This window comes from Calliphora vicina, chromosome 4, assembly GCF_958450345.1.
Source record: "Calliphora vicina chromosome 4, idCalVici1.1, whole genome shotgun sequence".
NCBI lineage: Eukaryota > Metazoa > Arthropoda > Insecta > Diptera > Calliphoridae > Calliphora > Calliphora vicina.
Window position 1 is genome coordinate 107,571,672 of NC_088783.1, and position 27,252 is coordinate 107,598,923.

At 32.5% G+C, this 27,252-nt stretch overlaps 5 protein-coding genes across 7 annotated transcripts; 2 read left to right on the forward strand and 3 right to left on the reverse strand.

The window, feature by feature from the left end:
- Window positions 1-1,645: 1,645 nt before the first annotated feature.
- On the forward strand, window positions 1,646-4,142 carry LOC135956476 (cytochrome b5). Of its 3 annotated transcripts, none has more exons than XM_065506990.1 (4): window positions 1,646-1,822; window positions 1,901-1,989; window positions 2,467-2,535; window positions 3,902-4,142. In XM_065506990.1, exons 1-4 carry the CDS (start codon window positions 1,718-1,720, stop codon window positions 3,981-3,983), a joined length of 345 nt encoding a protein of 114 aa, XP_065363062.1. In that variant the 5' UTR covers window positions 1,646-1,717; the 3' UTR covers window positions 3,984-4,142. The 3 variants fall into 3 exon arrangements, with proteins under 3 accessions (XP_065363062.1, XP_065363063.1, XP_065363064.1); XM_065506991.1 differs by having other exon boundaries at window positions 3,703-4,001; XM_065506992.1 differs by lacking the exon at window positions 3,902-4,142 and having other exon boundaries at window positions 2,467-2,539.
- A 91-nt stretch (window positions 4,143-4,233) lies between these two features.
- On the reverse strand, window positions 4,234-6,243 carry Pex5 (peroxin 5). The gene has a single exon (XM_065506989.1). The coding sequence runs from the start codon at window positions 6,161-6,163 to the stop codon at window positions 4,448-4,450; it is 1,716 nt and encodes a 571-aa protein (XP_065363061.1). The 5' UTR covers window positions 6,164-6,243; the 3' UTR covers window positions 4,234-4,447.
- Window positions 6,244-6,861: 618 nt separating this feature from the next.
- Window positions 6,862-7,525, reverse strand: Rpp21 (ribonuclease P protein subunit Rpp21). The gene is made up of 2 exons (XM_065509103.1): window positions 7,288-7,525; window positions 6,862-7,221 (listed from the first exon to the last, which is right to left on the reverse strand). The coding sequence occupies exons 1-2, from the start codon at window positions 7,449-7,451 to the stop codon at window positions 6,897-6,899; spliced, it is 489 nt and encodes a 162-aa protein (XP_065365175.1). The 5' UTR covers window positions 7,452-7,525; the 3' UTR covers window positions 6,862-6,896.
- Window positions 7,526-8,291: 766 nt separating this feature from the next.
- su(w[a]) (suppressor of white-apricot) lies at window positions 8,292-17,432 on the forward strand. Its single transcript, XM_065509880.1, has 7 exons — window positions 8,292-8,720; window positions 11,678-11,850; window positions 12,597-12,784; window positions 14,402-15,371; window positions 15,436-15,873; window positions 16,087-16,215; window positions 16,294-17,432. Exons 1-7 carry the CDS (start codon window positions 8,407-8,409, stop codon window positions 17,115-17,117), a joined length of 3,036 nt encoding a protein of 1,011 aa, XP_065365952.1. The 5' UTR covers window positions 8,292-8,406; the 3' UTR covers window positions 17,118-17,432.
- A 10-nt stretch (window positions 17,433-17,442) lies between these two features.
- On the reverse strand, window positions 17,443-19,620 carry Miox (Myo-inositol oxygenase). Its single transcript, XM_065509881.1, has 3 exons — window positions 19,461-19,620; window positions 18,627-19,378; window positions 17,443-17,728 (listed from the first exon to the last, which is right to left on the reverse strand). The coding sequence occupies exons 1-3, from the start codon at window positions 19,476-19,478 to the stop codon at window positions 17,620-17,622; spliced, it is 879 nt and encodes a 292-aa protein (XP_065365953.1). The 5' UTR covers window positions 19,479-19,620; the 3' UTR covers window positions 17,443-17,619.
- Window positions 19,621-27,252: the final 7,632 nt, after the last annotated feature.

Sequence of the window (27,252 nt, forward strand, 5' to 3'; positions counted from 1 at the left end):
GACAGAAATTCGGATTAGCATAAAATTCCGAAACAAAATGTTCGGGAAGGCATCGGACCTTACCCGTTCGAAATTTGTTAAAACTTGGTACACAGGTTCGTTATGGTCATACAAAATTTGAAATTGCTTTGCTCAGAAATAATAAATTCGATTTGGTTTGTCTTTTATCGAAGATCAAAGTTTCAATTTTATATAAGAATGGTACAAAATCGCTCAATTTAAATTGTATATAACTTTTTAACCGCTCATCCAATTTGTACTGTATTGATCTCATAGTAATGCTTATGTACCCTAGTTTCAATATATTTTATATTGAATACAAGACCAAACAATTCTCCATGTGGAAGAATATCTTCCACTTTCCAAAGATTTCCTCAATTATAGGCGACTATATGGTTAACAACACATACAAAATTCAGAGTAGACCATGATCTCGATAATAAAAAATTTTCTAATATGTTGAAGAATAATCAAAAAAATATTTTTTTTTGCATAGAGGCCAAAATCTTAAGCTGGAAAACATGTTCTATAATTTAGATTAGGCCGAATAAAATATAGACAAATTTTTAACAGGATTATTCTTTACGTTTTTGCATATGTATAAGTTCCTTGGATAATCTTTTGAGGATTTTATTGGTATTAGGATGTTATTATCATACAATTCACCATGAGCATACATAAGTGTCATTCCGTTTGTAATTTCTACATTTCTCATTTGCGACCCCACAAAGTATATATTCTGGATCGTTATAGATAGCGGAGTATATCAAATGGCTGAGATATAAAGAAAAAATCAGACCAACCTCGATTTTTTACCTATTTTTGACCTATATCTGGATTACTAAGTCATTAATATAGACAATCCCCCTTATCGTGGTTGGCGTAAACGTCATACGCCTACGACAGTTTCGTACTAGATTAAAGAAACAGTTTGCGTTTTATCTTTAATCTAGTACGAAACAGTCGTAGGCGTATGACGTTTACGCCAACCACGATAAGGGCGAATATGTGCCGAATCTTATATACCTTTCACCAAATTAATCTTTAAAACATCTACTTTTATCGATCTGATCAAAAATATATAAACTTTGTTTCATTTAAATTCTGTTAAATATGAAGGACTTTTATGTAGAGCAGCAAACGGGATAGGAAAAGTTGCATGATAAAATTGTTAGTGCTTCAGCCCAGACATCTTTGTCCTGACAACAAACGTCATTAATTGTTATGATAAATATTTGTGAAGTATAGACAGGGAGTTACCCGTTACGTTGCTTTTTTTGTTCGAAATATTTAAACAAATATTCTGGTTGTAATAAATTTATATGTCAGAATCATATTGGAACGTGTATTTCATGGCATGAGTGTAAAGAACATAGTTAAAATTTTTTTTTTTTTCATAATGGGACAAATTAACCCGTGCGTTTTATTTTCGAAGTATTAATATATGTACGTTTTTTATTACGCTAACTGTAGCAGTACCAAATAAAACTACTAAACACAGTTTTTTTTCCCATAACACATTATAAGAGAAAATCTAGTACGCTCTTTTATCCAGCTGATTACTAATAAGGAGAACAAAAAAGGCAACAACAAATCATCTGTATTCTGCAAATACTTTTTTCACAGTAAAAAAAATTGTATATTTTTCATCAGTCATTATTCGGCACAATCATATTTACACATTCACTACGCAATATTTAACAGATAGAGAAAAAAAATGGTCGAAATTACTTTGGAAACTGTGAAAGAGCACAATAAACCCACTGATTTATGGATAATAATAGAAAATAAAGTTTATGATTTAACAAAGTTCCGCAGTGAGGTTTGTATTATGGCTTTTATTTCGAACTTGTTATGGAATACTAATGACAACTTCTTGTTCAATAACATTTTCTAACAGCATCCTGGAGGTGAGGAAACTTTGGATGAGGTAGCTGGTCGTGATGGCACCAAAGATTTTATTGATGTGGGCCACAGCCAAGAAGCTAGGTAAGTTTTGGTGAAATTTAGATGTATATTTGTCGTTTCTCAGGCATTTTGAGAAATACTACTATTTAGTTTTACAAATCGATAGATAAGTCTTGAAATTTGACATCAAACGAGACAATAAATCAATCTTATCTTTTCAAATCATGGAAATTAAGGTTTTACATTAGATTAAGTAGTAGTACTTCAGGTTTATTGTAATGATTTGCAATTATTTTTATTCTTAACTTCTGATTAATTAAGTATAAAGATGGTTATATTATTAGAGAAAGTTGGAGTAATGGCCTTTTTTATTTTCGATACCATTTTAAGCCATGTGGGCAATAACATTAGCTTTAATATTTTGTTATGTAAGAAATTATATTTTAAAATTAAATTTTTATATGTAGTAGGTATTTCCAACAGATGCAAATTTTGTAAAATCTTTATATTAAGCATTACTTACAACAGAAATTAGTAAGAAACATATTTTATTTCCAGAGAAATCATGAAAAAATACTATATTGGTGATTTAGCGGCCAAAGATTGTAAAAACAAACTACCACTCAGGTAATATTATTATCAAAAATATAATTAGCATGAATTTATTTAAAATATACTAATAAGATAATTAATCTACATGTATGTATATGTACATTCATTATATTATTCATTACCATTTTTACTCCATACAACATTATTTATAAGCATGTCAGTCTTATTACATCATATGATTATACATATTTAACATTGAATTTACTTGCTTGTTTTTACTTATAAGTATCTTGAACATTTGCTTTAAATTTATAAAGACGCCTTTCACATTTTTTCAAATTTGTGACCAGACTTGTTGTTGGAATGAAAATTCATGTTTTTGAAAATGAAAAACAGACTTGAGCAACTAAATTGCTTAGTGTGAAAGGGGTCTTAATATTTCTTGTTTAGCCTGGTAAAAAATTTAAAACTATTTTGTGTTTAGCCTGGTATTTTTACAATTATTTAGAATAGTTTATTTTTTAACATATAACTTTTCATTTTAATTATTTTAAAATGCATTGGGAGAATGCTAATACAGCAAACAATTGTACAGATTAATAAAATTTTGTTTAAATATGTGTTTGCGACAAAATGTTAAAATCTCAATGAAAATAAATATACAAAGATACCTTAATATTCTTTATATATAAAAATTTAAATCGTTCCCTCAATAAAACAATAGTGTATAAGCATATACACCATTATTATTGCATAATAAGAATCTACATAACAGATTCTATATGTGGTCAAAATTTGGTGAAATTCTACTTCCACAAAGTGGGTCAAAAGATCAATTGAAACATTGATTTTATTCTAGATGTCTACTAAAACAAAAATTTTAAACTCAATTATTACGAAATGGCAAAAAAATTATACACTATTGTTTTATTAAGGGGACGAAATATAGTTTTTTTAAAAACTGATATATTATTTAAATTTATTTATCCTCAATAACCTTTTATATTATTTTAGTTGTAAATTTTTCTATTCGACCAAAAAGATTATATACTACAAAACTAATTTTTGAAACAAAATCATTTTCAACCATTTTGTAAGTTTAACTAAAAATTATTACATCAATTCAATAAAAATCACCCTATTATTTTGTGTGTCATTCGGGCTCTTAATATTGCGTTATTTTCACTGTTTTCGATTTTATCATTTTTCTTTTTATATTTTTTTTTTACACAATTTTTCCAGTCCTAATTCCGTTAATGCTACTGCTAATCACGAAAAGCTTAATGTCCAAAAACAATGTTGTCTAATTAGTTAAATTGTTATGTTTTGTATTGTATATTAGCTTTTAGTGTCTTGGTTTATGGTTTTCTGCTCAAATTATAGTTCCTTAAAACATTCCAATATTTAATAAACAAAATTTATATAAAAAAAATATCTGCAGGGAAATTGGTATTGCCGTTGGAGCTGTGGTTATTGGAGTTGCTGCCGTACTTTTAATTAAAAAGGCTTTAGCCAAAAATTAGTTTATATTTCTATTAATTTAATAGAAAAACAATATAATGTCATTCCCATTGTTTAAAAAGAGTTTATTATTTTTAATGTTATCGCTGGTTGTTTAATGAACAAAGTAATCAAGTAAAGTGTTCAGTCTTAAGTGTAATAAACTTTGAAAATGTAAAAAAGTGTATTTTTAAAAAGTTTCGTTGCTGAACTGCAAGGCTCTCATTTAATCCGGTTGAAATCATTCGTCAATTTATTTTTGTACTCAATAAATTTCTTATACAATCTCTTTTTATTCTCAATAAATTACACATACATTATTTTTTTTATAAAAAAATACATATTTTATTTCTTAATATTTTAATTATTAAGCAGCTATCAATTTAACAATATATTTACTTAAGCATATCTATTATAATAACAAAAAAATACAATGGCTTAATGAAACCCATTCACCAAAATTAAAAAAAACGACATGTTTAATTATTTAATCTTTAAAAGCTTCATTCAGAGCTTCCAAATTGCGATCGCTAACGAAACCCTGCAAATCATTGCGACCCATAAGAGATACAACCATTTTCAAAGTACTCCATATAGATTCAGACATTTGTTGCTGACCAGCACCCACTGTACCAGTTGGCAGCTCTCGACTGGCTGCTACATTGGCCTGCATGTTGAGAGCGGTCAAAAGATGTTCTACGGCTTGTCTGTAGGCCTTCAAATTTAAACAGCACACACCCACATTGTAGCGTACCCGTATGAATCCCGGTTCCAATTCCAAAGCTCTTTGATAGGCCTCAACAGCTTCCACGGAACGTGAACCATTAGCCAAACTAGCTCCCAAGCGATTCCAAACTTTGGCATTTTGTGGATTGGAATGTAAAGCTGCTTGAAAACAATCCACCGCCTTATCATATTCCGAAGAGAGGTTGTAGAGAACACCCAAAGCCTCCTGAACCTCTGAGTCTACAGTTTGTGGATCCATGCGTACGGCTTCCAAAAACATATTCTGTACCTCTTGTAATTTATTACCCCGTATCAATGAAGAAGCCATTGAAGCGGCGGCATCAGCCGGAGTTTCCGGTTGAGGGGGCACTAGGTGTTTGTATTTTGGATGAAGCTGTAACCAATTGGTTAACATTTTAACAGCCTGTGACTGCAAACTCTCATTGGTATAACACACCGCTAAAGCCATTAACACCTTGAGATTATCTGGTCTTAAATCTAAGGACCTCTTTAAGGCCGCAATACCTTGCGGATCCATTTCATTTTCGGCTTGTGATATTCCCAAAAGTTCCCAGGCTTCGGCATTTTCTCGATCCTTGCTAGCAGCTGCCTCAAAACATAATACGGCACTGGGTATATCGCCTTTAGCCAAGTATTCTTTGCCCTTTTCCAAAGCATTATCTACATTCTGCATTGGATTCTCTTCAGCAAAGTTGTATTCTTTATAGGGATCATAGTTTTCATCGTAGTCCGATAACCAAGGATGTTCCGATTCTTCTGATAATTTTGCCCATTCGTCTTGTAAACGTTGCCAGAATTTCTCATTGTAGTTGGCAGCAGCCTGTTCATTGCTCTCGTTACTGGATTGGTAATCGTTAACCCAATCTTCACCCTGTAGAGACTCAGGTAATTGTTCCGATTTCTCTAAGGCACTGGCTTCTTCGAAGAACTTATCAGTTAATCCGGTTTGCATTTGTTGGTCCATCATGGCACTAGGATGTGGTGGGCATATGGCCAAGTAGGGAGCCGGTCTATTTAGGTAAGATGCAGAAGTTTCAGGACCATCCTCGAAAAATTCTCGCACGTGAGTCATTTGCTGTTGTTGAGGCTGAACATGGAGCATATGAGCTGCAGGTGGCGGCTGTACATGCATAGGACTTCCAAACTCCTTAGACCATTGCCCGGCTACTTCATCTATCACCCTGGGAGCATGTTGTAACTGTGCTGGTCCCATTTGGGCATGTTCGATTTCACGCATTTCCTGCAACAATGTTTCCATTTGAAATGATTGCGGTGGCCCTGCTACTTGACCCAAAAACTCATTAACCATATGCTCATCCTGACGCATAGAACGTTCAAATTGTGACTGCACGTAGCCTTCATCTTTGTGGGCAGCATCACGAGTAAATTGACCTCCCAATTGCATGAGAGGATTTACACCGCCACAGTCACCATCAACTAATTGTCTCAGCGACATTTTTACTTAAGTTTAATTGAGATTTATTAAATAATTATAGAATGTTGATCGGAATGAAAGTTGTATGTTTGATGTAATTTGTTAATCTTAATGCTGATAATACGATAAAAGTCTAATGTCCACAACAGAAAATTATTTGTTTTTATCAATAAGCTGTGTTCAGTGAGCATAAAAAACAGCTGTTTGATATAAAATGTGTTTAGTATGTTTAAAAAAGAAAACAGGGTTGTAAAACAAATTTAAAATTAGTAACACTAGTTTACAAGGTGTTATTTTATGTTGTTTAACTTCGGGAAACTTGAAAAATTATTGAAAAAATTCCAGGACGTCAAACTTTTGAGATATTTATTAAGCAAGAAAATACTAAAAATATTAAAATTGAATGTTCATATTTTATGAAATTTTGATATACAGATATAGTGATTTTAGCGAAGCCGGTGTTTGATACACCCCAGAGTTTTAAGTCCCTTCGTACGGCCAAAGACCGGCAATACAAAAATATGAATATAAAAAGAAAACAATATGAAAATATAAACTATTTGTTCCACGGGTTTTTATACATTAATGTTTGACACCCTTTCTGTAGATGTCAAACTCATTCATAGAGTAAACTTTTTAAAACTAGTGACTTTTTTGCAACTTTGTCTCAAATGAAAACATGACATCAGAGTCTTATATATTTTGAAGGGCCATTTAAGGTAGCCCCCGTTTTATTGCGTTTATTATATAACTCTCAATCTTTATCTCTAGTCTTATCTGTTTTATCATTTGAATTGTTAGTCTTGTTGCTCTGCTTTTCCTCAGTCTTAATGATGTACACCTCTGCCACAGATTCAGGATTTTCTAACCAAAATTTATATTCTTCATTAACATTAAAATTTCTTTGATAACCGCATAATTTGCAAGCCAGCTGCATCTGGGCATCTTTATCCAAGTGTTCTATTGATTTGTGTTTTCTTTTTTTCTTTCGCATACTTTTAACACTTAACTCGCTAGTTAGTCCCGGTTTTTGGGCCAAAGAGCAGCGTTTACAGAAGTCACGTTTTACAGTGGGATCTCTAAAAAGAAAGTGCTTTATGTAGTAAATATAATTATCATTAAAATTATGTTATAATCCAACTTACATTCTTAAAACCGACTTTTTTCCAACATTTTTACAAAGTTCACCATAATAGGAGGATAGTGTATTATTTTTGCCAGCCATTAGTAAGGAGGCTTGATATAGAAAATTCATGCGACTGAAACATTCTTTACCTTGGAAATAATGTTTAGATTTAGACTGAGACATTATTTTAAAATTAAATCATTAAGATTATTAAATTGTGGTTTTTCTAAACATAAACAAAAATACTTCACGTGTAAAAAAAAATTATTGTTTACTTTTGTTTATTAATAACAAAAACAGAGCTGTTAAAGAACAGATGTTGTGTATAACAGTTGCCAGCTAACTGTTATATGCTGTTCAATTTTGTATGCTTACTAAACACAGCCAAAGAAAATAAGTAATGCTAAATTTCATTTCAAATCTAGCGATTTTGTATGAAATATTTCATGTTTTAGCGAAAAATCTACCAATCTATATGAAAACTAAAAAGTGACAGAATTAAAGGATGATCATTTTAGATAACCCTTTCCCATTTACCCCATAAATTATGTTCTTATTACCATAAACATTGTGGGAATAAATCAAGATCCCAGTTTAAAATGCGTTTTTTGTTCACAATGTTAATGAACAGTACCATATTATATATCATATAAAATGTATTTTTAAGCACTATTCAATGATACCCATAATGATCATGTCAATTTCTAAATATATGAAAAATTTACTATTATGTATATTGACTTTAAATTCTTATAACTCCTAAACTGAGAGAGAGAGAGTTTTTGTGCTTAATTATCAAAATTATTAAAATGCAAGCATTTTCGCCGATCTTGATTTATACCTCAATTTTTGACAAATAATTAATGTTTATTACTCTTATTTAGATATGGCTGTATGTGGTTGAAATCTGAAATTTCCTGGCGATTTTTGGTAAACATTTAGCGTTTTTTATGAAATAATATTAACATCATTGTTAACAGCTCTGTTGTGATAAATTAGCCAATTTGAGAAAAAATTCAGAAAAAAATTGTTTGTTCATGTGAAATAATTGAAAAAATTTGCAAATATATAAATAAATTAATGCCTACAAAAGCATTTAATAGTTTTATAAATTAATTCGTAAAAAAAATCATAAAATATGCCATTTAATACACGGCACAATTATAATACACGACATGAATATGCCACAGCCAATGCTGGAAATATTGGCAGCAACAGCAGCAATATCGGAGGCGTGAATGCAGTAAATGGCATTTTACGCAAAGTAAATGGCTCCTCGTCCGGTTCATCCTTATTGTCTAGTACGACCAATGCCAATGAAGTGCGTCATGTTGATTTATTGGTATTTGGTTATGCCTGCAAAGTATTTCGCGATGATGGCAAAGCCCGTGACATTGATCAGGGCAAACATTTAATACCCTGGATGGGGGATAATAATCTAAAGATTGACAGGTTAATATTTGTTTCTTAAATATACGTACATACTTTTTTTAACTAAATACTATACTAGTGTCTAACAAAATATAAGCTGCAAACGCATATATGTAACTTTTTGTATAAAATAAGTTTTCCTAATGTATTTCTTTTGTTTCATAAGTTATTTTTAGTGAAATATGTATGTATTTTATTTTTTTTAGGCAAAATCATAATCATTTCTAATAATTTACAGCATAAGATTTGAGTTTTTAAAAGATCTGTAAAAAGAGGCAATTTTAAAAAATTCTGCAAATATAGGTTGTATTTAATGGTAAATATTGTTTGGCAGTGGAGGAGTGAACGTTTTAAAACTAGTAATCCTTATTGAGGAACATATTGGAAAAATTGTTTGGTTGGTTGGTTGTTGTAAATGCTAAACTGTGGTCGAAAGTTGTTTCCTGGGGTAAAACTTCCAGGAGCGAAGATCCAATAATCGTGGAAACGTAAAAAAAGAATCCCAATTTGGTTTTCAGTTGTTAGAGGTAGGGTGGGTTCCTAATTTCCCGGACTTTCTTCATTCCCAGAAAAGGCATATAAGTTTGTCATTCCTTTTGGCGTCATCGGTCCATATTTCTGTGAGAATGAGCGTTGGACAGTCTCACCGTCAATGGCTAGCGCTATAGGTCGATGATTACCCACTTCATTAGGCTTGACTTTGATGATATGTACACCAACGACATGTGGTTTCAACAGAACGGCGATACGTGCCAGACAGCTCATGTCACTTTAGACATTCTGAAGGAATCGAGCAATTGTACGCCGTTAGACTTTTTTTTGTGATATTTCCTAAGGCCGCAGGTCTATGCGAATAAGCCACAAATCACAGCGCCCTGATTTATGCCCCAGAGTTATCGGATGCGCGCCACTCATGATAGCCCCACCGGACATTTACTGGATGTTATTCCATACATAATAGCATCGATAAGCCATTCAAACGAATAAAAAATGTCGACGATATTGTGTGATATTCTTTGTTTTATTTAAATTTAAAGATAATGAACATTTAATTTAATGAAAGAACCTTTAGATATCGGAGTCAATATAGCCCTGACGTCAGTATGTTGAAATCAACTTTCCGGAGGCTCCAAATAACGTAACATACGTGATTGATACATAAATATCTCCGCTAACTTCATAAAATTCGGACCGAGAATATGTCAAAATCGGGAATAATATTTTTTAACCTGAATTAGAAATCAAATGATTCAGTCTAAATTACATACAGAATCTTTCTCTTGAAGCCGAAAATTTTTGATTGTGGTAATAAATTCGTTTATTTAAATCTGTGTCAATTGATTTTCTGTTGCTAGTATCAAAAAAAAACCTTATTGTATAATTCAAAAAAAAAAAATATCACAACGAATCTATTTTATCTGTTCAGTAATAATACTGTAACTTTAAGAATAAAACTTATAAATAAATTTCCCGACAAAAGTTTCCCCGATTTTCTTTTATTTCCTTGTATTGATTAATTCGATGTCACAAACAACTTAAAAAGGTTTTAAGTTATAAAGGCAGCCAGTATTATGAGCTTACTTGGGTCCATAAAGTTGTCCCTTTGTGATACCCTAAGGATCATGTTCAGGTCCTCAAGAGGTCGTTCACATGTCGGAATGCGGTTCGATGCCGAAGCAACTTCATGAACGAATAAACGAATCCACATTCATAACATCCACACTCGATAGATCTGCTAGGCCGTGCATAAAAGGACTACCCATTGTCGTAGTCCGTGCCCCCGATAGAGCAGGGCAAAGATAGAGGTGATGTTCAACTGTTTCCTCCTCGTCTTCATCATGACAACTTCTACAGAAGTAATTATATGGAGGGTTCAGTCTCCTAGCATGCGCACCAATTAAGCAGTGCCCTGTAAGTACGCATTTACCTACGATGGTCACAAACGGGCCATGTGAGCCTTGATATCGAGCAATTTGTCAAACTAGACCATCTAAGCTGAGAGGACTAGAATCAATTTACGCTGTATGAGTGATTTACAGCAGGAGAGCGACCAAAAGATCGATCGATGCATGAAAGCAATTTTAATTTTAGTAGAAAACTATTTTTTCGTATAAAACAGTATTTTCACAAGAATATTTTTTTTTACAAAAAAGTATTTTAAGCGAGTTTTTCACAAAAACTTTTTTTAAACTATTTTTCATAAATTTAATAAAGAGCTTTACTCATAAAAAAGCTTTTTCAAACAAAGAATTGATTGCAAGATTTTTTTATTAAAAGTTTTTTACAAAAGTACATTTTTCAAAATGCTTTTTAATATTTTTTCGGAAAATACATTAAACAAATATATAAAATAAAAAATCAAATTTCAACGTTGGTTTTAGCAACATACTTTCTTTTTGAAAAAGTTAGATTAGTCTTTAAGAAAACCAACCAAACCACACTCTCATCAAGAAGTCGTGTCTACTGTGCCTAAAGGAAAATCTCAAAACTAGAAACATTTTAATTAAAAATGCCGTTATTAGTTTACATTTTTTTGTATTAAAAAAAAACTTATTTTTTGTTTTGGATTTACTCGTATGAACCGATTTTTAAAGCCAAAACTAATGAATCGTAAAATGGTATGTATATCTTAATAATTTTAATGAATTTACCAAAAAAACTCCCAAAAGTTAAGGTTGTTATTTAAACAAAAACAAAAAAAAAACCTTAAAGATGAAAATGTAAATAGTTTCATATATTTTTTTTGTTAATGATTTCTTGTTCCTCTTGTTTTGACTATGATTTTAATTTTATTTTGTAAACTATTATTTCTTCTTTCCATACGTGTTAAACGAACGCCCTTCACTTAACAAAAAAACCAAACCAAATCAAATTCAAAATAAAATAAAAATCAAAAATTGTTGAAAAACACAAAAATCATGCAATCAAAAAAATATGTACTCGTACATGTTCGTTCGTTCCATTTGCAAAAATATCAGATATGATGTGCGTGGTGCTTTGTATGATTTAACCCCCTATGAGCCACCACCGGGAGGTTATGGCAACCGTTTAGATTACCTGACGGCCGAAGAACAAAGAGCCGAGCAGTTGTGCGAAGAAGAGCGTTATTTATTCTTATACAGCAATGAGGAAGATGTCATAACCAAACAGGGTAAGTTGGCCAAAATTTTGCATTATATATTTGTTTTAAACAAACAAAAACAAAAAAAAAAAAAAACAAATTACTATGACCTATATTGTTAGGGAGACTTGCAAAAAGCTCCTAACTTACTTTGACTACTATATTTTTTGTAATATAAACATAAATTTTGCTTTTAAATAAAGTGATATAATAAAATTACAAATTCCTTAAGAAAAAAAACAAACATATAAAGAAAATGCTACACGTAAGTAAACTATTAACCACGAAAGGATTTTAAAAAGACTATGTAATAAAGCCTATTAGTTAAAAGAAAGCTTTTTAAAAGCTTTAGGCTTAAATTGACACTTTAAGGATTTAATTGTTACTTTCCGCCACAGGTAAATATCTATACATTTTTTTATTCATGCTAATATATATTTACAGATTTATTAAGAAACTGTTTTGAGGCCCTGAGACTTATACAGGAGAGACTTATAAAATAATTGTATATTAAAAATGGCTGCTTCAACTTTAGCTATAAAATTCTATTTGAAAAAAAAAATCATCATTATTATTATTATGAACTATAAGATTTTATAATATAAATTTTTTAGATTTTTTTCTTGCCGACAACATTTCTGTTGTATTCTTAGATCATGGTTCAATGTTGGAAAACTTATTTTGTTTTTTTTTATCTTTCTTCTAACACTTTTTTTGGGTTTATTTTGGCTTTGGTTAAACAACGTGCATTTTTTTGTGTGAACATATGGATATAGAGGAGGAATTGAAACGTCTGCAACAGGAAACAAATGGCAGTAGTTACAGTCAAGTTGGGTTTGCCTATGATCCGTCACAACAAATTGGTCCAAATCGTGAGGAGTTTTTCAATTCACCAACATGTGAAGAAGCTGAACAAGCTTTTCAATTGCCGTACAATTTTCAGGTGCCAGATGGAATGCAATTGGTGAGAAGAATTCAAATATATTATAACTAGTGTAGTAGACATATTAAAAGTATGTCCAGCTTATACATTCTAGGTCTTCGGAGAGCTCCAGAAAGCTTTACATTTTACTAACATAAAAATACCAGATGATAAATAGCGAATAAATTAAAAGTAATTAAGCTATACCCTTCACCAAAGACAGGCGCGGATCCAGGTAAAACATTTGGGGGGGGGGAAATTAAAATTTGTTCTACATTTTTCTTTTTATTCCTTTTTTTATATGAAAACTTTTCGGTTTTGGGGGGGAAATTTCATATTTCACCCCCACTGGATCCGCGCCTAACCAAACATAAGGATTGAAAACAATTTTGAGGGAAAAAAATTTTGGTGAAAACAAACTTTTAGGGGGGAAAAAATTTTTAATGAAAAAAATGTTAGCAGCTCACATGTGTCCTTATAGCAGGTCCCTGTGTGTTACCTGAAAGTAGAAATAAAAGGGGGCCAGAAGCAGAGGAAGATAGAAGGGGAAAGTCAGATAGAATAATGGTGTAGAAGAAAGAAAGGTGATGGTGTCAGAAGAGGAGAAGTGAGGAATAGTAAGCACCAGCCATTTGATGGATACTAGGTCACTCCGTGCAGACTTCCGTGTCTGGCTTTAGTAGCCATTCCTAATAAAGACATTGATGCATTCTAACTTGATGTCCGATAGCTCAGAAAGACTATTTAAGGAATGATTTCCCAGAAACCATATGCGTAGATCTTCTAATGCCGGGCAACGACAAAGAAGATGAAAAATGGCCTCATCCTCCTCTTCATTTTGATAGCTTCTACAGAAATCGTTATAGGAAAGTCCAAGTCTCCTCGCATGGTTGCCAAATATTCGGTGTCCGGTTATCAACACTACATTGCTTAATTGTGAACGTGTCAGGCCATGAAGATATGTTGTCCGACCTCGGTTTAGTCGGGACTATATTATGCTGATAATCATACAGGTTGGTTAACTTCCCCATCTTGTCTGAGCGAGCTCATAGTAAAATGAACCAATTTGCAGCTTGCAATTAGATAACGGAATCCCGCATAGGTAGTCTATGTCTCCGTCGGGAATATTGGCGCCTTTTTTCGCCCAATCATCCACATGGATTCAGTTTAATATTATAAAGAGCAACTTTGTTTACTATCCAGAACAACACCCAAGTGTTTTACGCTGTCCGATAGTCGGGGTAGCGAGAAATAAAGAATCTTGTAATTCCTAGATCAGTTTTGCTTGGGTTCACATTCAGTTCATTGACAGTACTCCACCGACTTAGTATACTGAGGGCATTTTCCTACCGCAGTGATATCGTGCGTTGGTTAAACCAAAATTTTGGTTCAATAAAAATATTTTTCCGATTTTGACTGATGCGAATTTCTATGGCGTGCAAAGTTGGAAACTGAAAAAAGCTGGAATAAATCTGTTACTTCTAAATGGACAGTCATTTGAAAATTAAAATATCTGGGTTCTTTTTAAAAATATTTTAGAGTTTTGTTCCTTAAAGCTACATTTAACAAGTCGTGCGTTAAATTTTTTTTAAACTCAAACAGTTTTCGATTAAATTTTAAACATTACTACAATTTTCCTTATCACTCCTAATCCTTTAGCCTGAAACAATGAAACAACATGCTATAATCGAGAAAACCGCTCGATTTATAGCCTCTCAAGGTGTACAAATGGAAATTCTCTTAAAAGCCAAACAATCAAATAATGCACAATTTGAGTTCTTGTCTCGAAATTCCATACTCAATCCGTACTATAAATATGTGGTTAGTTCCATTAAAGATGGGACATATCCACAACATACCGAAGCCAAAGAAAAAGACAACAAAGACACTGATAATGCCAATGGCAATACACTGGTCAGTGTGGAAAATGTGGTGGTAAAACCAGTTGTAACAGTGCCCACCATTAAATACAAACCCTCAGCTGATTGTGCCTACACACAGTTGATAAGTAAAATCAAGGGTGTACCACTGTCCGAACTGCACGATGAAAGTTCCAGGCAAAGTTTGGCTTCACAGCAGGAAAGTGCAAATAATTCACCTTCCTTAACGCCAGTTCTGTTGCAGTACAATGGTGCCACCTTTATTACCGAACAAGATGATAATTCTAATTCCAATATGACGGTTACACAAAGCAGTGGTGATAATTTAAATGATTCCCAGCCCAAAGTGGAGATCTTAAAGAATTCCAGTGCTTTGGCTTTGGCCCAAAATTACTCGTCGGATTCGGAGACAGAAGAGGAAACGGTTGAGGAGGCTAAAGAGAAAACACCACCGAAATTAGAATTTCCATTGCCACCAGAAAGTTTACAAAATATTATCGACAAAACTGCAGTGTATGTTATAAAAAATGGACGACAATTTGAGGAAACGTTGCGCAGTAAATCCGTAGAACGTTTTACCTTTCTGCTGCCCGATAATGAATATTATCCCTATTATATGTACAAAATAACCGGAGATTCCAATGCAGCCTCTAAAGAACAAAAGAAACGTAAAGCCAAAGAAGTGGCGGAAGCGCTTTTAAGTAAAAAAGGTTTAAGTGGTGATAAAACTGCGGCGTCAGCAGCAACAAGTAGGTTTTATTAAAAATAAATTATACACAATTCAAATTATATGTTTAATTGTACTTATTACAGATCCCGTATCATTTTCCATTAAAACTAAGGAAGAAAATGTGGCCAATGTAACACTTCAACAACCCGCTTTACCCCAAGAACACAGTGATGAAGAGGATAAACCAAAAACAAATACATCAGCTGCCGGTACCCAGCGCCATGTACCCGAACATGTACAAAAGGCCATACAATTGGTAGAGTCCCAGCTAATGGCTAGAAATGCTCAATTAGCTGCTACCTTAGCTTTACGCCAAACCCCCCTTGCCAGTACAACTAGTACTACTAATAGTAGCATAAAATCCTTAAGCACATGCTATGAATCAGATAAATTTCCAAACAAATTAACAAATCCCGCAGTGGCTATAACCACCAGCACTTCCAACACTTCGAAAACAGAAGCGGAACGAAATGCTTTATTTGAACAGCAGCAACAGCAGCGTCATAAGGAATTAAAAAAAGGTATGAGGATTAAAAGATTATCAAAGAACTTTCAGTTATGTTTTACTAGAAAAGTTAATTAGTTTTGGTTTTGATAAACGAATTTATTATTAATCTAATGATTCAGTATATTTTTTCTGTTGTGGATAACAAATAATTAGGGCTGGACGATGTTGTATCAGTCAGTCACTCAGTTACGTTACTCTTTAATAAACAATATTATTTTTCTTTTAGCTGAAGAAAAAGTTAAAGATAAATTGGCCCAAATTGCCCGTGAAAAACTTGGTGGCTTAATATCGAAGGAAAAACAATTACAATTGGAGCGTAAGCGCAAAGCCATGGCATTTTTAAATCAAATTAAAGGTACGTTGGTGTAAATAAATATTTATTTAATTCAAAAGTTTTTCTAATAAAAATTCTCTACCCTTCTCTTACCTACAGTTGTTTCAAAGACTGACAACGATTCCGAAGCTGATCCAACCAAGAAACCCAAATCAAATAACGAGGATGAGGGCAATAATAGTGATGATTCAGAAGTTTCGGTGCACTCCATACCTATTACGTCCTATGGACCCAATAGCGATGATGAATTGGATTCAAAACTCGAAAATAAACTGGTCACACCAACGCCTCCATCGCCGCCGCACATTTCTACAAAATCCAAAGAGTTGGCACAACATAAAACCGCCACCGTTAATGTGTCCGATGATGATGAAGTGGAATTAATAAGCGAAATTAAACCCAGAGAAATGTACAGTAAACGTCGCTCTCGATCAATATCCAAAGATATTTTAATAACGTCTACACTAACACGTAGACATTATCGTAAACATGATAAGCGCACACCTTCAACCGAATCCATATTGTCCTCGAACAATGAATACGATGAAGATGAGGAGAACGAAGGGGAGAGAGGATCCCATAGATCTAAATCAAAATCTCATAAATCGAAAAAATCCAAAACAAAAAAATCCTCTAAAAGTAAAAAGAAATCAAAAAAACGTTCACGTTCCAAAACGCGTACACGTTCGCGATCACGTTCACGTAGTCATCATCAAAGCCATCACAGTGAGAGACATAGACGCCGAAGCAGATCACGTAGCAATAACCATGATGAATATTACAAACAAGCCATCAGCGAACGGGAAAGGGAGAGGGAGAGGCAACAACGTAAACGATCTTCGCACACGCCCAGTCGCAGCAATTACAGCAGCAGTTATAGTCGTTCCCATAAAGATAAGAGTCGTTCACATAGATATGATTAAATTTACCAAAACACACCAGTGGAATCTTACAATTGTTTTGTTTAAAAAAAATTACTTTTTACCTAACGAAAGCGTACTTCCGTACACCCCATATCATAAATACTTCCGGGGATATATATATATATAAAGTTCTTTTTTATATAAATATATACATACATACATACACACATATAGAAAGTTTTTTTAATTTTTAAGTATTTAGACTTTATACTAAAAACAAAATTTAAAGATAAAAAAAATACGTAAAATGTTGTTTAAATTGTTTTAGGCAGTTACATAAATATGTAAATAAAGTAAAATATAAAATAAAATTCATTAATATTTAGTGTTATTTTTCTTATTTATTTGTATATTAAATCACAGTTTTCTTAATATACCAGCTGTATATAACTAAGATTTTATAATTGTTTATATTTGTATGAAAAATTATTTCTAAATTCTGTTCTATATTATTTTATATTACCAATAATAGTTTAAATTTTATGTTAAATTCTACAATAATTTAAAACTCCAATTCTCCGGGCAAGTATTTATCTATTAAAGATTGATAGTAGGGCCAAAGAGCTTCAATATCGGGTACCTTTTCACTTTTGGTGTATAAATCATAACGACTGAAAATAGAAAAAAGAAAATATGAAATTAATAACAGAAAATTTCTAGAACGACTATAACTAGAATTTTTTCAGATTCTTTGATAAAATTCATAGAACTATTGATATCGCAACTACTTCTAGAACTAGTTCTGAAGAACAATATTGTGATTGTTAAGAAATTCTATAGAGTCTAATATGAACTACACCATTTCCAATTATATTTCAGAAATTTACAATTGAATTTCAGAAATTTCTAATTATGTTTTGGGCTGCATAAGATATCTAAGATTATGACTGGCTTCATATAAGCCTAAAAATAAACAGCAGCCAAATATATGCGTCTTTCAAGATGGGGAAAATCTCACAAATGTTGATAAGTACAACAACTGCATAAATCGTGAATGCCGTACAAATTTTGAAACCAAAATAAAAAACTAGTTTGTGCGAATGTAAAACATGTAAGTCATTTGGATTTGATTTGCAGAACATCAAAATTAATGTGAATTCGGTTTAAAAACGAAAATTTTTTCATAAATTTATTCGAATTTGTGCATTTTGAATGACTTGTACGAACGCATACGAAAAATTATAACATTCAAAGGTTCGAAAGAATGAATTCTCTTAACCATTCCGTTAATGAATTCATTATGAATTAATTCATAGGCTTAATTCCTTTGTACTACAAATTAGATTTTTATTCAATTTGTATTAGATTTGAATAATTCAAAGTTTGAATGTATTGTTATGAATTAATTCAACGACAAATGAATTCAATTTAAATAAAAGCCTTTAAATGAAGCTAAATAAGTAGATTTAGGGAATGGATTTAAGAAATGAATGGCTGACATTTTTTAATTCCGAATTACACATTTAACAAACTATTGTGATTGTAAATTGTTTCCTTTTTAATACTTACTTGAATATTAGCACCCATTTTTTAGTCTCCTCATCCTCTGGCTTAGCCAAGTGGTGATAGTCACCACCATTATGCCATGGATAAAACGAATGGAAACGTATAATTTTACAGGCAATATCGGGTAATTTTGTCTTATTGTGTTTCAACACCTGATACATGTACTCATCATGACCCCAAGACATCAAAAGATTATCCACGCCACAATGAGGCTCATACATGCCATATTTGGTATTGTACTGGGGATTAACACCATCAGGATTACCCTCAAAACTATCCTTGCGATAGACAATACTATCACCCCAGGCACAGCCGACAGGGAAAGTATCGCCCACTACACACCACTGAGGTTCATCATAGAAAGCCATTATTTTGCCTAAATCATGAATTAAAGCAGTCAAGTGCAACCAATCGAAATCGGGAAATTCTTCACGTGCTCTCTCGGCCGCTTGGAAGGCATGTACAATATTGGGTAAATCAATATCGGGATCGGATTCATCAATTAAATCGTTGAGTTTCTCGAGAGCCTCACGTACTGTAGCTTTCATGGTATTGAATTGCAACCATTTTTGACGGCGTCCCTGAACAAAATCCACTGTTTGATTCAAGTGCATAAGGCGGTAGGTTTGACGTACACGTTCTTTAAGCGGATCGGTTTCGTCTACACTGTAATCGCGGAATTTTGAAAGGCTTTTGTCGGCAAACGAGGGTTCTGGCCGCATTAATTCCGAAGGATCAATAAAATCAATTTGGTGCTAGGGAATGGTAAAATTTGTATTATTTTTTTTTTTGGTTTACTTTTAAACTTAAACACTTGAGCTTGAGCATTTGATTTACCTCTTGTAATAAACGCATTTTTATTTATTTTTTTATTTCGAACTTTTTATTTTTATTTTTTTTTTCTAAGTATGTAATTGAATTCTTTTAGTAATGCACCGTTGTTAAACCTTACAGTTCAAATACACTTTTGAAATAGTCACGACGGAAATGCGGCATTTTTATAGCGCAATCTTTTAAATTGAAGAGCGCAGAAATCGTCACCCATCTTCGTAATTCTGTATTTGATTGCCGTTATACGAAATATATAATAAAACAATAACAAAACAAACATCATTGAATAACGGTTCTAATCATTAAAACGCAGAACCACGATAATTAATCAAAATATTTTTATATGTATGTACTGAGTACAAAACAAAATACACTTAGAAAATGTTGGAGAATAATTGGAAAATTCGAAAGTGTTAAAAAAAATTTTTGAACTAGATTTTCAAAATCCTTTGAATAGCTTTAATAAAAGTAAATCTAACTAAAATAAATCCTCGAAATAGTGTTGGGCCAGAAGATTCGCAGTATTCTTCTGGGACACCTGTTTATAAAAACTTGCATGGTATTGAGACCTCCCGGAGCTGTGTTCCATGTTTCGCATCCGTATAATAGCACAGACTTAACGCACGAATTGAAAATTCTGATTTTTGTGCTAATGGCGAGGGATGGTGACTTCCATACTGTTGTTAGCTGATTGATTGTCTGGCTTTCATGGTACAGTTGGAGACATCATCCGAAGATCCGCCCGTGACAGTTAGGATACCACCAAGATAGCAGAACTGGTTCACGTCTTGAAGAACGGTATGCTGCACGAAGAGTTGATTCTTATTACCTTTATTTTTGGTATATTTATTCTATATTTATCCTTTTTCAAATTTTCTACCATATCTGAATAATTTTGTGTGAGTAGAAATATTTCGTCTGCCTAGTCAAGATCGGAAAGACGGCCATTAAAATCCCACGTGATCCCTCTTCTGTTACATATTATGTTCCTCATTACGGTATCCAAAACTACGTTGAAAAGTAAAGGTGATAAGACGCAACCCTGCCTTTCTCAATTTTTTGGGGCTGCATATTGAGTGCCGGAGAATGCAATTTGCATTTTGTCGATGGCAAAATGGACAAATTTGTCTATCCCAACATTTTGAAGCAAAATAAATATAAATATGAAGCAATATAAATTTTCTTTTGTAGAGTTGTTGTCGCACCGAGATGAACACTACTGGGACCCTCATGGGAATCCTTCAATAATTCGTTGATTGTAGAGGACGGCACTGCAATTATATTTCTCGCCGATTAGCCGTCGGCACTTTCTCATATACGGTATAGTCAGCCATTTAACAGGGTTATTTCTTAGCGCCAGACACCAACCGTTACTGGAATCCGCTCGCATCAGTCAAACATTAATGACGAATTCCTTTTATTCGACCTTTGTACACTGTTTGATCTCATGGTTGCAAGGCGGTCGTGACAGTGTGTCCACATGACCATGTTTTACATTATTCCTGTTTCCTCCTTTCCGTTTTCGCTTAATTGGAGCTTTGCTGTTACGCAGAATGTGACCGACTTTACCGCAGTTTTAACAATTAATTCTAGCCCAGCTATGCTAATCATCTAATTTTTTTTTAAACAAACACAAACTGCGAAGCGTTTTGCTTGTCTGCAGATACACCAAGAGTCTCTGGCGGGAATCGAACCCGCAACCCTCAGATTAATAGTCCAGCACACTATCGACTAGTCTATCGGGACACCCATTACAGCGTTCACCATATTTCTGATCTTCTCAGCAACAACTTCAATATCTGACACCTCACATCTTTGCTGTGTAGAGATTATCTTGGCGATTTCTTGTGCCAATGCGAATGAGACAGTTTCTTCAAACGAAGACTTCATTGAGGCACATAATGCTTGATTTATGCCAAGATAATGAAGTGAGAAAATCTTAAATTGATCCATCAGATGGTTATTGTTTGGATAAAACATGTTTACCAAACGTTCAATATCCATCGCGAAGTCCTGCAGCGTCTCATTGGCTTTCTGCACTCTACCACGTAATTCCATTCGTTATATTTGTTTCTTGAGTTCGCTACCATACGTTGCAGAGCAGACATTATCCCTTCATAATTATTCCAGCAGCTTATTGGTACGAATTCCAGAACTTCAACTGCACTTCCTTTCAAGGCCAAAATCAACTCTGTAGCTTTATCTTCATTGTTCCATTAATTTATCTTGGTAACTGTATCAAACTGGAACTTGAACACATAAAAAGATGTGCTGCCTTTGCTTTACTAAAGATTTCCGGAATATTTCGTACCGGTCCATCTTGGCATTGAAGATTATTCATCTTTATTTCAAGATCATGCTGTTTTTTATCGCCATCTTTCTCTAAATCGGACAGCTTTTTATCAACGACTTTGACTTGTATTTCTTTGACATTCTCTAGGTCGAACAGCTTTTTGTCAAAGTTGCTGACTTGCGTTTCAAGATTATCAACTCTGCAGTTTAAAACTTCCGAAATTTCCTGAAGAATTTGTAGAAGTAACAAATTTGGATAAGAATTTCATGAGTATCCGGAATAAAAAGATATTGATTTAATTTAAAAGCAATGTTTGGTTCTGAATAAAGCAAGTAAAATGTTCAAGCAGTAAGATGGATTAATAACCAATAAATAGGCAAATGTAATTCTTCAGAAAATCGTGAGAATCCGCAATATAAAGATTTCATGTTGGCGTCCAGTTTAAGTTCTCTAAAACTTAGGTCCGGCCTAAAGAAACCCAATTTTGAATTCATCCAATCAAAGATCGCTGAAACTTATATCCAGTTAAGCAGAAACTGAACACCTCAGTTGTTATCTCTTTTTTGCGATTTCTTCAAGTGCATAAGAATTTTTTTTCTGAAAATTCCATTAATCTTTATAGGCATATTATTTGAAACGAAAACATCTAATTAAAACCATTCAAAAGTGAGAACAAAACGATTTCAGTGTTAAGGAGCTAATTTCGTTGTACCTCTTATCAGGAACTTGAATCGAAATTTGTTTTTAGCGAGTTCATCGATAGTGACAAAATTATGCATGTTTATTCATATTTAAAATAAGTATGTACGTCAATAACGCTTTCCATCTCCCTTTGGAACAAATTACGTTGATATTTTGCAAGATTTTTGAACAGATATGTAGCAGTGCAATTGTATATTTGCATTAAGAATTTTATAAAAAAACTAAGTAAACAAATTCCTTACTGTACATTTGAAAATAATTTAACTTTCTGAGAAGGTCGTTGTTTAAAATTGAAAACAATTCTGATTTCGGATATTTACACTTTCGATTTTGTTTATCAGTTTAATGGGTACTGTTTGAGTTGTTGATTTATTAAATATATTGATCATCAACGTTTAAGGTTAAAGTTAAGTTATAGAGGTCATTGAATAGGTTTAAATTTTCAAACTGTGGTAAGATTTGTAAGATGTAAGTCGTGCTTATTTAATACAAAGAAATTAAAAAAAAACTTTATTTTAAACCGATTTTAAAACAAGTAAGAGAGCTATATTCAGCTGTGCCGAATCTTATATACCCTTCACCAAATTATATTTCAAAATAAAAATTTTAAATAATTTTTTGGAAATTTTTATTTTTCGAATTGATTTTTAAATTTAATTTTTTTAATATTTAGCGGAAAAAAAACTTTTGGTGAAAAAAAAATTCGGGTTAAAAAATATTTTTTCCGATTTTGACCCATTGTATGTCCAACTTACTATAGCCTTATATACGTCGTTGCAAAGGTCTTTGAAATATCTATCATTAGATATTCGTATTGTCTATATTAATGACTTAGTAATCCAGATATAGGTCAAAAATCGAGGTTGTCCCGATTTGCTCGATTTTAAATAGCATTTGGGGACTTCGGAAAGTTGATTTCAACAGACAGATAGACAGACCATTTGTGGACCGATGTTCTCGATTTTAAATAGCAACCGAGCCGGAAGAATTCCGGAGATATTGATGTATGAATCGTGTATGTAAGTTATTTGGGGGCTTCGGAAAGTTGATTTCAAAGTTGATTTCAACAGACAGACAAACGGACATGGCTTAATCGACTCCGCTATCTATAAGGATCCAGAATATATATACTTTATAGGGCCGGAAAATTATATTGTGGAAATTACAAACAGAATGACAAACTTATATATACCCTTCTTACGAAGGTGAAGGGTATAAAAATCACGATATGTCCGATTGGAATTTGAAAGTGCGAGAGCTCAGTGTGATGGCTGCCGGCAAAAATTTATGAATTAGGCTACGACATGCTCCATATTTCGCTCTATTCTACGGATTTAGCCCCTAGTGACTATTTCTTGTTACCAAACCTGAAGAAATCTCTCGGCGGAAAGAGATTTGACTCCAATGATGAAATCATCTCACAAAAAGTACCTATTTTGATGACCTTGAAAAATCTTATTTTTTGGAAGGGATACAAAAATTGTAAAAAAGTTGTACTAAGTGCATAGAGCTCAAAGCAGACTATGTTGAAAAATAATATAATTTTTAATACAAAAACTTGTGTTTCATTCAAATAGGCACGGACTTTTTAATCCACCCTTACAGAAATGATGCCAACATACAAAATGCGTCCAATTTATAAAAGGAGTCCTTCACAGTTCCTTACATATTTAAACCATTTTCTTTCGGATTTAACCTAATTATTCTAAAATCCCAAACCAGGGAATACACAACGGGATACAATTTTATATACCCTAGTATGCCATTTTACTACATTCGGACCAAATGTGGTCCCAATAGGTAAAAATCCTAAAATTCCCATTTTAAATATTTTTGGGAATTATAGCATTTGGGAGAATCCATATCAAAACGGACAGAATACTGAATTCAAAAAGAAAATGGTATGAGGACACCTATACTCTCTACTATATTCGTGCAAAATAAACTCGATTAGTTGAGGAGTTATAAAGAAAAACGTTATTATACCCTTCACCTTCACCCCTTCGTAAGAGGGGTATATTCCGGTCATTCCGTTTGTAATTTCCACAATATAATTTTCCGACCCTGTAAAGTATATTCTACCTAAGACCCTACGATTAAGCCATGTCCGTCTGTCTGTCCGTATGTCTGTCTGTTGAAATCAACTTTCCGAAGCCCCCAAATAACTTACATACTCGAGAAAATCGGTCCACAAATGGCTGAGATATAAAGAAAAAACCAGGACAACCTCGATTTTTGACCTATATCTGTATTACTAAGTCATTAATATAGACAATATGGATAGCAAATGATAGATATTTCAAAGACCTTTGCAACGACCGATATAAGACCATAGTAAGTTGGACCTACAATGGGTCAAAATCGGATAAAATATTTTTTATCCCGATTTTTTTTTCATCAAAAAAATAAAAAACATTTTTTTAAAAAATTTAATTTAAAAAAAAAATTCGAAATTTTTTTTCCAAAAAATTAAAAAAAAACAATGTTTGAAGAATATAAATTTTGTTTACCTAAAAATATTTAAAATTTTTATTTTGAAGTATAATTTGGTGAAGGATATATAAGATTCGGCACAGCCGAATATAGCCCTCTTATTTGTTTAATAGACACACTTTAAAAACACACATTATAATGTACAATAATACAGTTGACTGCAACTTGCTGTACCTATTTATATACACAGTGCCATCTTCTTGAAGTTTCATGAATTATCTAACGGACAAAACTAGAATGTTCCATTTCTAAAACATTCAGCAGCCTTAATGTTAGCAGCATAGAGAATTATACATAGAGACGAGATCTATGTTACCCTATGGTTAGCAGCTTTAACAGTTAATGTTGGCAGCACTGTGCTGCCATGTATCTACTTATGACAATGTATACAAAATCTGGTGGATGTGGAAACCCGCATTAAAACAGTTAAATTCAAATTGATAGTGCAATTTCGTACAAATTTTAAGTTTCTTCAAAAACTCCGTTTAAAAACAACTTTTCGGACCAACTAAATTACTTCCAGAGTGTGATATTGTAATGTTTTGTAATATATATCACAGTATTATACATTTAATTACCTTTTCGACGATACCAAACACTTGATACGATCGTTTTGAATCTGATAAATGAGATCATTAGCTCAGGTCCGTAATTAATTTGTGATTGAATATGTTTAAATCGAATAATATCTAATTGAAATAATTAACCAAAGGATCCTATGTGGATACAATTTTAACAACAACATTCAAATAAAATTGAGGTTTGTCTACTCAGGGAGATATTTAGAGAGCAAATAATCGTCGATTACTATCTTCAGAACTAAATTAAACGCCTCAGTTGCATTGTTATACCATAAATGAGATTTCTTCAGCTTTGAAATTAGCTGTAAATATTGTGTTCTTATTAGTTCTAAAATAAAATGCACTCCTTTATATTACTGCTTCAAAAGATAAATTTTTCCGTTGCACTTTTTATATTTTGTTCAAATTCAAAACAATTCGCAGTGTTTTTAATTTATTTTCTTGTCACTTTACATTCCTACATAACGCCATAATAAATATAATGCAACACAAACAAATTATTAAATAATAATCAATTAAATGCAATCGAAGAGTAATTTTCCAATATACATAAGTTATATCAGTACAAACATCCATCCGAACGACTTCTATCTGTATTTGGGAATGTTTTCTGTTTTTTCCATTAGCCAAAGAGCAAAACAAATACAAAATTTCTTCTTATCAATTGTATTTTCATTTCACTTCATAACCGATTTCTCCTGCACGTGCAATTAAATATAATGATTGTGTTGAACATGTATTTGAACTCAATACGAATAAGATCTTGCTAATAAACTAATTAATTTAATTCTGATATTTTTTATTAAAATAATTGTATTATTGTGTTAATAAGTCATTGTTTAAAGATAAGCTGGGTTTTGAGATATTGTCGAAGAATAAAGAATTTGAAATTGTTTAGTACCAGTCGGATTTTTTGTTGCTTGTGAAGGCTTGTCGCAGACGATGAACACAAACGTTTTGAAATGAGCTAAATATTCTTGACATTGATTTTGCAAAAATTGTCGCATTTTTTTATATGAAACGATAAGGAGCAATTGTTTGAAATTACACTGGAGGAAATAATGGGAAATTTGCGTAGTCAGAAAAGACCACTTACTCTGAAATTAGTTTGTAACAAGTTATTGGTATTTTTATATCATTCACCTTCGTGAGAAGGCTATATATAAGTTTGTGATTCCGTTTTTAATTTCCACAATATAATTTTCCGACCCTATAAAGTATATATATTCTGGATCTATTCTGGATCTGTCTGTTGAAATCAATTTTCTGAAGACCCCAGATATCTACATGATCCAAATCTTCAATAATTCTGTCAGACATGCTTTCGAGAAGTTTCCTATTGATTTTTTGACCTATTTTTGACCTATTTTTGACCTATATCTGGATTACTAAGTCATTAATATAGACAATATGGATATCTAATGATAGATAATTCAAAGACCTTTGCAACGACGTATATAAGACCATAGAAGTTAGAGTTGGACCTACAATGGGTCAAAATCGGAAAAAATATTTTTTAACCCGAATTTTTTATCACCAAAAAAAAAAATTAAAAAAACCAAAATTTTTTTTTAAAATTTAAAAAATAAAAATTTTAAAAAAAATAAAAAGAAATTGTTTACCTAAAACTATTTAAAATTTATATTTTGAAGTCTAATTTGGTGAATTGTATATAAGATTCTGCGCAGCTGAATATAGCTCTCTTAATTGTTTTTGCAGGAAATATTTC

Bases quoted from the DNA above. Each gene is read 5' to 3' on its own strand.
- LOC135956476 (XM_065506990.1), top strand. From the start codon at position 1,718: ATGGTCGAAATTACTTTGGAAACTGTGAAAGAGCACAATAAACCCACT. The intron at 1,823-1,900 runs GTTTGTATTATG...ATTTTCTAACAG, and splicing joins TAACAAAGTTCCGCAGTGAG to CATCCTGGAGGTGAGGAAAC. The intron at 2,536-3,901 runs GTAATATTATTA...AAATATCTGCAG, and splicing joins AAAAACAAACTACCACTCAG to GGAAATTGGTATTGCCGTTG.
- Pex5 (XM_065506989.1), bottom strand. From the start codon at position 6,163: ATGTCGCTGAGACAATTAGTTGATGGTGACTGTGGCGGTGTAAATCCT.
- Rpp21 (XM_065509103.1), bottom strand. From the start codon at position 7,451: ATGTCTCAGTCTAAATCTAAACATTATTTCCAAGGTAAAGAATGTTTC. The intron at 7,222-7,287 runs GTAAGTTGGATT...CTTTCTTTTTAG, and splicing joins AAAAAGTCGGTTTTAAGAAT to AGATCCCACTGTAAAACGTG.
- Miox (XM_065509881.1), bottom strand. The intron at 17,729-18,626 runs GTAAGTATTAAA...TTCTATTTTCAG, and splicing joins AAATGGGTGCTAATATTCAA to TCGTTATGATTTATACACCA.